This window comes from Microtus ochrogaster, chromosome 5 (assembly GCF_000317375.1).
Source record: "Microtus ochrogaster isolate Prairie Vole_2 chromosome 5, MicOch1.0, whole genome shotgun sequence".
Classification (NCBI taxonomy): domain Eukaryota; kingdom Metazoa; phylum Chordata; class Mammalia; order Rodentia; family Cricetidae; genus Microtus; species Microtus ochrogaster.
Genome location: NC_022012.1, coordinates 9918167 through 9928730, shown reverse-complemented (window position 1 = coordinate 9928730; position 10564 = coordinate 9918167). Strand labels below are relative to the sequence as shown.

General features: G+C 43.4%; 1 protein-coding gene across 1 annotated transcript in view; it reads left to right on the top strand.

The window, feature by feature from the left end:
• C5H11orf54 (chromosome 5 C11orf54 homolog) overlaps positions 1 to 10564 on the top strand; it is a 25858-nt gene that overhangs the window by 10297 nt on the left and 4997 nt on the right. The window contains exons 3-7 of the mRNA XM_005346820.3: positions 1057 to 1155; positions 5051 to 5124; positions 5298 to 5399; positions 7646 to 7822; positions 8657 to 8806. Coding sequence (XP_005346877.1) covers positions 1057 to 1155; positions 5051 to 5124; positions 5298 to 5399; positions 7646 to 7822; positions 8657 to 8806 — 602 coding nt within the window. The remainder of the gene's footprint in view (positions 1 to 1056; positions 1156 to 5050; positions 5125 to 5297; positions 5400 to 7645; positions 7823 to 8656; positions 8807 to 10564) is intronic.

The window sequence follows — 10564 nt, the reverse complement described above, 5'->3', positions numbered from 1 at the left end:
GAGAGAGAGAGAGAGAGAGAGAGAGAAGGGAGAGAGAGAGAGAGAGAGGGAGAGAGAGAGAGAGAGAGAGACTCTGGGCCTGACGAGGACTTTTGAAACCTCAAAGCCCACTCCCAGTGACACACCTCCTCCTGCAAGGCCACACCTTCTAATCCTTCTCAAACAGCTCCACTCCCTGGTAACTAAGCATTCAAATTTATAAGCCTCTGGGGGCTATAAAGCACCACAGCAAGATTAGTGAATGTGGGTGTTTGTATGTCATAGAGTCCATTATATCATCTGATCATGTCAGAGTCTGATTTTCTTCTTCAGTAAGGCCATTCCTCTGCTGGGGGTACAGGTTAGCGGTAAGCCATGTAGTTTCCATTGAAGCCCTGGGTCCATCCCTCTTTTGGTTTTTGTTTGTTTTGTTTTGTTTTTGGTTATTTATGACAGGTTTCTCTGTGTAGCTCTGGCTGTCCAGAACTCACTCTGTAGACCAAGCTAACAGAGATCTGCCTGCCTCCTCTGTTGAAATAAGAGCTGCGGGGCTGCGTCCCCAGCAACCTGCCGCCCACATGGCTAGTTTAGCTTATGTCCCGAAATAATTACACGGAAACTGTATTCTTTTAAACACTGCCTGGCCCCAATACTTCCAGCCTCTTATTGGCTAGCTCTTACATATTAATCTAACCCATTTCTATTAATCTTTGTAGCACACAAGCTGGCTTACCAGGAATGATCTTAACCTGCGTCTGTCTGGAGTGCGGGAACCATGGCGACTCACTGACTCAACTTCTTTCTCCCAGCATCCTGTTCTGTTTTCTCCACCTACCTAAGGGTTGGCCTATGAAATGGGCCTAGGCAGTTTCTTTATTAATAAGAAATCATTCCCACATCACTCCGCCTCCCTAGTACTGGGACTAAATATGTGTGCCACCCCTCCAGTCCATCCCTCTTTTTTATAGTATAAGTTCGGACTGTGAGTCTAAAAAAGAAACTTTGGAGGAAGATTTAGTATACAGTGGCCAAATTTTTGCCTAACGCTAAATAACACCTTTGCGTGTCTTTTATTAGTTTTGCAGAAGGGGCTGAAGGACAACTTTGCTGATGTCCAGGTCTCCGTGGTTGACTGCCCAGATTTAACAAAGGAGCCATTTGCCTTTCCTGTAAAAGGTGCGTAGTCTTAAGAATACGGTTTTGGTTGTCATACTCTTTTTTCAGAAGCCTATTTTCCTCTAAGCTGTTATTACAACTTTCACTCTCATTTTGGTTTAATTTTCGTGGGTCAGATTTCACTGTGTGCTCTCGTGGAGAGAGTAGGCTTTAGGTGTGTTCATTAGTTATGGAACATGCTCAGTAGGGCAAGATTTGAGAGCACAAGAATTTTGTTTTTAACTTCCCAAATGACTTACAAAAATTTCCTTTAGGGGACTAGAGAGATGGCTCAGAGGTTAAGAGCATTGGCTGCTTGCTCTTCCAGAGGTCCTGAGTTCAATTCCCAGCAACCACAGGGTCACTCACAACCATAATGAGATCTAGTGTGCAGCATACATGCAGGAAGAACACTGTATACATAATGAATAAATCCTAACAACAAAAAAAAACTCCCTTTAATTTGTGGTTATTTTATTTATTTAAGCTCAGAAAATATCTGAGGCAAGAGGCCTATATTTGGGGACTGACTGGAAAGATGGCTCAGCAGTTAAAAGTGCTTTCTTTTGTTTTTTTTTTTATATTTATTTATTATGTATACAATATTCTGTGTGTGTGTATGCCTGCTGGCCAGAAGAGGGCACCAGACCTCATTACAGATGGTTGTAAGCCACCATGTGGTTGCTGGGAATTGAACTCAGGACCTTTGGAAGAGCAGACAATGCTCTTAACCTCTGAGCCATCTCTCCAGCCCAAGTGCTTTCTTTTGTTTTGACTTTTTGAGACAGGGTTTCCCTGTATAGCTTTGGAGCCTATCCCGGTACTCATTTTGTAGACCAGGCTGGCCTTATCTGCCTCTGCCTCCCGAGTGCTGGGATTAAAGGCATGCGCCACAGCGCCCGGCAGTTAAAAGCACTTTTGCTCTTTTAGAGGACTCACTTGGTTCCCAGCACCCACATCAGATGACTCACAGCTGCCTCTAACTCCCGCTCCAGAGGACCTAAGGCCCTCTTCTAGACTCCGAAGGGGTTTGTATCCCCGCTCCAGAGGATCTCAGGCCCTCTTCTAGACTCCGAAGGGGTTTGTATTCTTTAGCCAGTATCCCCATATATGCACAGATCATATTCATAATTTAAAATTAAATAAGCCTCTTTTTAGGGCTTATGTTTGGTTCATCATTTAAATGCCTAGACCCCTTCAAGAAGTTTGCCAGGTTTGAAGTGAGAAGACAAAGGAGAGAATATGGGCTAAGTAAACCAGTCTCAGTGTGACAGACTGCATAGACTGTGGCAGCCAGCAGCACTCCAAGGGAAGTGCCGGCTCCAGCTTATCAGTGAGGAACTGGAGAGGCTCAGGAAACTCAGAATCAATCATAATGGAGACCAAACGCAAGTGTGTTTCCAAAGTCTAACCTCCCTCATTATGCCCTCTGGTGACGAGGAAATTAAGGTTAGTACATTTTCTATTTCTTTTATTATGTTAATTGACATACTTGGTTAAAAAGTAATCTGCTTGGAATTCTTAGATGCTGGTCCTGCCTATGAATTCTCTTTCCTGGACTTAGCCCCATAATGTAGCCTTAGATACATTGAATAGGAAAGGTCAGTTTCATGTTGAGAGGAGTCTGCCAGGTAAAACAGTTTTTGATTGTGAATAGAACAGATGGCAGTCTCTCTGAGCACCTTGAAACCGTTAGATACCATCTTTAAAACATGTATGTGTGTTAGCACTGTGTCTGCAGATATGACTGTGCACCTCATGCTTACCTGGTGCCTATGGAGGCCAGAATAGGACACTGGATCCTCTGAGACTGGACTTCCAGACTGGAGGTGGTTGTGAGTGCTGGGCACCGAGCCCAGGTCTTCTGGAAGAATATCTGTGCTCTTGACTGCTGAGCCATCCCTCCAGCCCCAGTGAAGTCTTGTGAACAAACAAGCTAAAAGCACCTCTCTTCCTCGCCCATGTAATCGCCCGCAGTTTCTGATTTTCATTTTCAATAGAGTAGTTGTTTCTGCAGCTACCCTTCTCTGTCTAGCCATCTCTTTACGATGCTTTTTCCAGGATCTTTTCCCAGCCTTCACCTATTTTGTATACTTTTTCTGAGTTTTTCATCTAATCTTGTCATTTTAACCAGGATCTAGCATCTTTGAAATCTGTCTCAACTAGCTCTCTAGGACTTTTCGGTTGTGTGTGGTGCATCCCTGCCGCAGTCCTGCAGCCATCACCGTCTCTCTCACTCAGTGCACAGTCAGTGAGTGATGTCTGCTCTCCACAGACACAGACTTTTTGCATCTCATATACCAGTATTACATGTACTTCAATTAACGATAACCTTGCTATCTCTCCTCCATGTAGCAGGTGATTACATGGACTTCAATGAACAATACCCTTGCAAGACTTCTCAAGTAAAAGATAATTTCTAATCTGCTTTGAAAAAGTGCCTTTTCCAAAATTGTGTCTCATTTCACTGTTATAACAGTTACTAAAAATGTTGGTCGAGGGGCTGGCAAGATGGTTCAGCACTAAAGGCTCTTGCTGTCGACCCTGTTGAACCGAGTCCAGTCCCCAGAATCCACATGGTGGAAGGGGAAGACTCCCACAGTTGTGCTCTGATCGCCACCACCACACACATGCAAAATAAATTAATAAAGAAAAAATGGAAGTGGAGGGACTGGAGAGATGGCTCAGTGGGTAACAGCTCTTGCCGCTTAAGCATGAAAACCCAAGTTCAGATCCCAGCACCCACATAAAAACCTGAAGTAGCCATGTGTACCTATGACCCTAGCACTCTGGAGCAGACCCAGAAGTTTGCTGGGACTTCCTCCAGGTTCAGTGAAAGACTCTCAAGGAATAACGTAGAGGGCGATAGAGCAGCATCCTTCTCTGGTTTCTACTTGTGGCATACATGTGCAGTGTATGCACATAAACATTTGCGTGTACCATAGACACATACAGCACACGGTATATACACATACAATCAATCAATAAGTAGATAAAATGTAAGTAGAGAACCCAGGGAGGGGCAGTTTAGTGGCAGGGTATGATTTTAGCCCTGGGTTTAAACAACAAAATACACAACTACAGATATAGACACTAGAAACTCCTAGCATCCAAAGGTTGTCTATCATACCTGTTATTTGTAAAAACAACTTACAGAAAGATTTCTCAGCATGGATCTAAAAAAATTCTACCAGAGAAAAATGTTTTAAAAATTTAAAAATACGGGGCTGGAAAGATGGCTCAGAGGTTAAGAGTACTGATTGCTCTTCCAGAGGTCCCGAGTTCAATTCCTAGCAACCACATGGTAGTTCACAGCCATCTATAATGAGATTTGGTACCCTCTTCTGGCATGCAGGCATACACGGAAGGAGTGTTGTATACATAATAAATAAATCTTTTAAAAAAAATTTAAAAATACAAATATGCCAAAAAAATTCTTTTAAAATAAAAATGCCCTTAATGGGGGGAGTTTTTTTGTTTTTGTTTTTCAAGACAGGGTTTCTCTGTAGTTTTGGAGCCTGTCCTGGAACTAATTCTTGTAGAACAGACTGGGCTTGAACTCACAGAGATCCGCCTACCTCTGCCTCCTGAGTTCTGAGATTAAAAGCATGCACCACCACCGTCCAGCAATGGTGATGGATTTTTTAAGGGGTTAGTCAAATGAATTCTAGAAACTGCCCACAAGCTGGCCCCTGCCCTCTCAATAACCAATTGTCGATGTGACACCAGCTGCCCAGCCATGCTCAGTGCTGCTGTCAGTGGCATTTGAATCAGGTCCGAGCAGGGACCACATGCATCTTCTCATGCCGGTTAGTTCCAGCACCGAGCTTCTCTTACATCTGTTCCTTAGCGTCTTCTGGAATCTTCTGCTTGAATGATATGCTTGCCTGCTTTTAAGATGGCTTGTGTTTTCTAGGCATCTGTGGGCAAACTAGAATTGCAGAAGTAGGAGGTGTGCCTTACTTAATGCCTCTTGTCAACAAGGAAAAAGTAAGTATGCGTTGATCCTCTGTATTCACAGACTGCAGGAACTGGGTTGGCTCCTGTTTGTCACTAAGGCCACTGGCGAGTGTGACAGGCAGGCAAGGAAGCAGTGGATTGTTGTAAAACATAAATCAGGAGAACGTTATAGTACAACTTCAATAACTTCTTCCTTTTTATAGGTTTATGACCTAAATGAGATTGCAAAAGAAATAAAGCTGCCTGGTGCTTTTATCCTTGGAGCAGGGGCAGGCCCATTTCAGACGCTGGGGTTCAATTCTGAGGTCAGTATGTGAATAGCATTGTTAGTTTGTTCATCGGCCATTTGAGTTATTCAGTGGCCTGTCAAAAGCTACTTTTAGCTGGGAGTTCTAGCACTTCAGAGGCTGAGGCAGGAGGACTGTGGAAGTTCAAGGCTGTCATAGGCTACATAGTGGATTCCAAGCCAGTCTGGGTTACAGTGGAAGAATCTGTCTCAAAGGAAAGTGGTTGATGACTCTCCAGGTTTGGGCCAGGTGGACACTCCAGTTGATCTGGTGCCAATGAGGCACCTATCTTTACTTCCGATTTTTTTAGAGAACAGGTTAACCCCCAAAGAGGGGTGTGTGTGTGTGTGTGTGTCTATTTATTTATCTGGCCAAATCAGGCTATGGAGTCCAAACTGGCCTCAAACTCACAGGCCTCATTCACCTGTGCAGTTCTGGGACTGCCATGTCCACTGAACACCTAGTGATTTTTATTCTTCCATATATTACGATACTCACTTCTTTGTCCAGTTCTGGGACTGCCTGTGCACTGCACACCTAGTGATTTTATTCTTCCATATATTAGGATCCTCACTTCTCTGCAAATCCTTGTTGTCATATAAAAGCAGCTCTGGATTCAAAGAGAAATAATGGGGGATAGCTCCACGTTAAAAATCAAATACTAAGAAACTATCAGAATGAACAAAGACTATTTAGAAAAGCTAGTGGCTAGTACTGGTGGTATGACACTAGTGTGTGCCATGCATATACATATGGTGTATCATAACATGCTTTGCGCCATTTGTACTAAACTCAGTACTGCTACATATGCCTTATGATAGCAAGCTACCACTGTTTGTTTATATCTCATGATGATGAGAACAGACTGCCATTCCCTTTGAACCTCATCACATAGAGTGATTGTTCTAAATCACAGAACCTCTTGTGCAGAAGCAGTGATATAATTTTCCCCAGTGTTCAAGATAGAAAAAAAAAAAGAAGTTAAAGCCTATAATTAGACATCTTGAACCATGCTTCATGGCTCAAACCTGTAATCCTAATATTTGAGAGGCTGAGCAAGATTACTACAAATTTGAGATCAACCCGATCTGCATAGCCAGCCAGGGCCATAGAACATGGCCCTATCTCAAAATTTAAATATTTAATAAATAAAAAGGCATTTTCCCAGATGTTATGCCAGACACAGTAATACTAGAATTGAGGCCCGAGGATTGTTCCTAAGTTTGTGCCTTCCATGCCAGCTTAGCCTTCATAGCAAGTTACTGGGTATGTAGCAAGAGTTGTCTCCCAAAAAGAAATCTGGTAAACATTTTATAAAACTGGGCATGGAGAAGTGGCTCGGAAGTTAGAGGACCCAAGTTCAGTTCCAAGCCCCCACATGGCAGCTCACAGCCATCTGTAAGTCCAGTTCCAGGGGTCCAGTGCTGCCTTCTGACCTCTGTGAGCACCAGATATGACACATGTATGTGCAGCCAAAACATTTATACACATAAAATAAATGAAAATTCAAGCTGGGCTGTGGTGATGCATGCTTTAATCCCAGCACTTGGGAGGCAGAGGCAGGCGGATCTCTGTGAGTTCAAGGCCAGCCTGGTCTACAAAGCGAGTTCCAGGACAGGATCTAAGGCTACAGAGAAACTCTGTTTCAAAAAACCAAAATAAATAAATAAATAAATAATTAAAAAAAACAAAAACAAAGTGAGTTATGGGACAGCCAGGACTGTTATACAGAGAAATCTTGTCTCAGGAAAAATAAAATAAAAAAAAATTTATAAGATGTTTGTGTTAGATTTCCACAGCCATGACAAAATAAGGATCACTAAAAGGAAAAACATTTGTTTGGGTTCATGGTTTCAGAAGTTTCCATCTGTGGCTGATTTTCCCAACTGCTCTGACCCTTTTGGGAGCTAGCGTAGCATAGGGAGGAAGACATAGTGAAACAAAATACTCTCTGTATTGTCGCTGGACAGCAGAGTGGGGGAGGGGGCAAAGCTTCCCCAACCATGAATCCCACAGAGGGATTAGTCTGTTCCTGTGGTACAAGGGAATGATTGTGCTGTTGTATGATTATAATTTGAAATAAGGGCAGGGAATATAGGCCAGTGGTAGAGCCCTGTTCTAGCACAAACAAAGCCTGGCTTCAATCTCCATCACCTCAAAAATATGTGAATATGTTGAGAAAGAGACCTGGAATAGAATTTGTTAGAATCTGAAAGAAAACATTTCATTCATTAATACAGTAAAATTGACTTTTTTTTCCCCAGTTCATGCCAGTAGTTCACACAGCAAGTGAACAGAACCACCCTGTGAACGGAAGTTACTTTGCCCGCGTTAACCCTGCAGACGGAAAGTGCCTGCTGGAGAAGTACAGCCAAAAACATCACGATTTTGGATGTGCACTACTGGCTAATCTTTTTGCCAGTGAGGGCAAACCTGGCAAGGTGATTATGCCCATCATAACACTATTCTTTTTCTTGTCAGCTAAAAATTTGAGTTTTTATTGCCCCCAGTATAATTCTCCCCAGAAAATCAGATGTGCCAATGCCAAAACTTTTATACAGCTTAATTAATTAAATAAAAATTTCAGGACAGTACAGGGAAAGACAAAATCTTTTTTAAAACCAAAGTTCAGAATATTACTTAGTGACGAGGACGCTTTTCTGAGTAGTAGAATAAGATACTAGCCCAGTGCGTTGTACCTGTGTGAAACATTGAGAGCACACCTACGTAAGGTATTCTGAAGCAAATAGGTATTTGTTTCAGAAGAGCCCACATTGTACTCGAAGTGGTAGTAACAAAACAAGAAAAGGATGGGAATGAATGCCTGCTTGATCTCAGTATTAACCTCTGTGAGGACTTAGATCTTGAAAGAGGAGCCACTTCAGCTACTTGAGAAATGAAATAGAATCTAAAAGGATATGGAAAAACCTCCTCCAGAATTTTACAGGGAGTGAGGCCTTGTAAACATGTCTACATGTCTTCAGCCCCCATTACCAGAGATGAATCCGGGTAAGCGCAGTAATCTTCCCCAGGTCTCCAGAGTTCAGCACAGGACTCAGCTCAGGGACTCATGAGTAAGATTATCACACATAGTCATACATGGCTGGGTGTGATTTAATTAAGACTCACAGCACTGAGACACCTCGCCTCTAATCTGTGCTGGGCAGAGGAATACTGACCTGGCGGCAGTGGCTGTCATAGTGGTACACTGAGGTAGTTATCTACAAAGAATTTTACAGTTTGTGCAGTGATGTGCACTATTTCACCCTCTGCAGGTCATCAAGGTGCAAGCCAAGAGAAGAACAGGAGAGCTTAACTTTGTGACTTGCATGAGGCAGACTCTGGAGAGCCACTACGGAAACAAGCCCGTGGGGATGGGAGGCACCTTCATCGTGCAGAAGGGGAAAGTCAAGGCCCACATCATGGTGAGGACTCTGCGCCTGCCTGCCTAGACACACAGCTTCTCACGGTTTCAGGGGAGGGGAGAGTATCACTGTATAATTCAGGCTAGTCTCAAACTTACAAAATAGATTATATAGGCTTTACCTCAGCCTCCAGAGTGTGAGGATTACAGATAGATGTCACCATTCATGGTAAAGTTTTTAATTTTCTTTTTCTTTCTTTTTATTTTTCTTTTTGGTTTTTTGAGACAGGGTTTCTCTGTAGCTTTGGAACCTGTTCTGGAACTAGCTCTTGTAGCCCAGGCTGGCCTCGAACTCCCAGAGATCCGCCTGCCTCTGCCTCCCGGGTGCTGGGATTAAAGTCATGTGCCACCACCACCCAGAAAAATTTTTAATTTTCACATGGCCCAATAAACCATGATCAACCCAAATCATAGGAATTTTCCCCTGTGGTCTTTGCTCCATTGAAGGTAATTTACATATGGTGCAGAGATCACCTTCATCCTTTTGCTTGTGTGTCCAGTTTTCCCATTGTCTGAAGCTTGTCACTCATGTTCAAAAATTATTCACCCTAGACGGGAAATGACTTGGTAGTTAAGAGCACTTGCTGCTCTTCAAGAGGACCTGGGTTCAGTTCCCATCCCCCACATAGTGGCTCACAACCTTTATTAACCCTAGTTCCAGGGGATCCTATGCCATCTTTGGGATCCTTGGGCACCAGGCATGCGCATGACACACTCACATCATGCAGGCAGAACATGAAAACACATAAAAAGAAAAATAAATACCTTTTTAAAATGAAAAAATCATTTGCCCCCACTCTACCCCACCCCATGCAAGACTTTGTTTCTGGCTTCTCCATCCTGCTGCGTTGGTCTCCATGTGTTCTGATTGGTTTTTTTGTCAGTTTGACATAGGTTAGTTACCCAGGAAGAGAGAACCTCAACTGAGGAACTGCTTCCATTAGACTGGCCTGTGAGCAGCTCTGTGGGGTATTTTCTCAAGTAATGCTTGATATGGGAGGGTCCGGCTCACTATGGGCAGGGTGGTATAAAAGAGTAGGCCTTAGCCAAGTGGTGGGGGCGCACGCCTTTAATCCAGCACTCAGGAGGCAGAGGCAGGAGGATCTCTGTGAGTTTGAGGCCAGCCTGGTCCTACAGAGCGAGTTCCAGGACAGACTCCAAAGCTACACAGAGAAACCCTGTCTCGAACTCCCCCACCCCACCCCGAAAACAAACAATATAAAAACCAAGTCTAGCAGGCCCTGGAGGGCAAGCCAGTAAGCAGCATTCCTCCATGGTCTCTGCTTCAGTTCCTGCTCCCAGGTTCCTGCCTGGAATTCTGCCCTGACTTGCCGTTATGATGAACTTTAACCTGTAAGATGAAATAATCCTTTCTTGTCAAGGTCTTTAGTTGTGGGTTTTTTTTTTCCCCACAGCATTGGAAAGTAACAGGTAGAACATGCCTATCTGTGCACCTGGCACCCTGTTAACTGCAGTAGCCTTGTACATTTAAAAGCTAAGAAGTGAAAACTTCTCACTTCTTTATAGAATTATTTTTAAAATTTCACTGATATTGAAAATTTAGGTGGATTTTTCCACTTAAAAAGAAATAAATCATTTAAGTAGCACTTGTTTGGTGGTACACATTTTTTTAAAAATATTTATTTATGGCCGGGCGGTGGTGGCGCACGCCTTTTATCCCAGCACTTGGGAGGCAGAGGCAGGCAGATCTCTGTGAGTTCGAGACCAGCCTGGTCTACAAGAGCTAGTTCCAGGACAG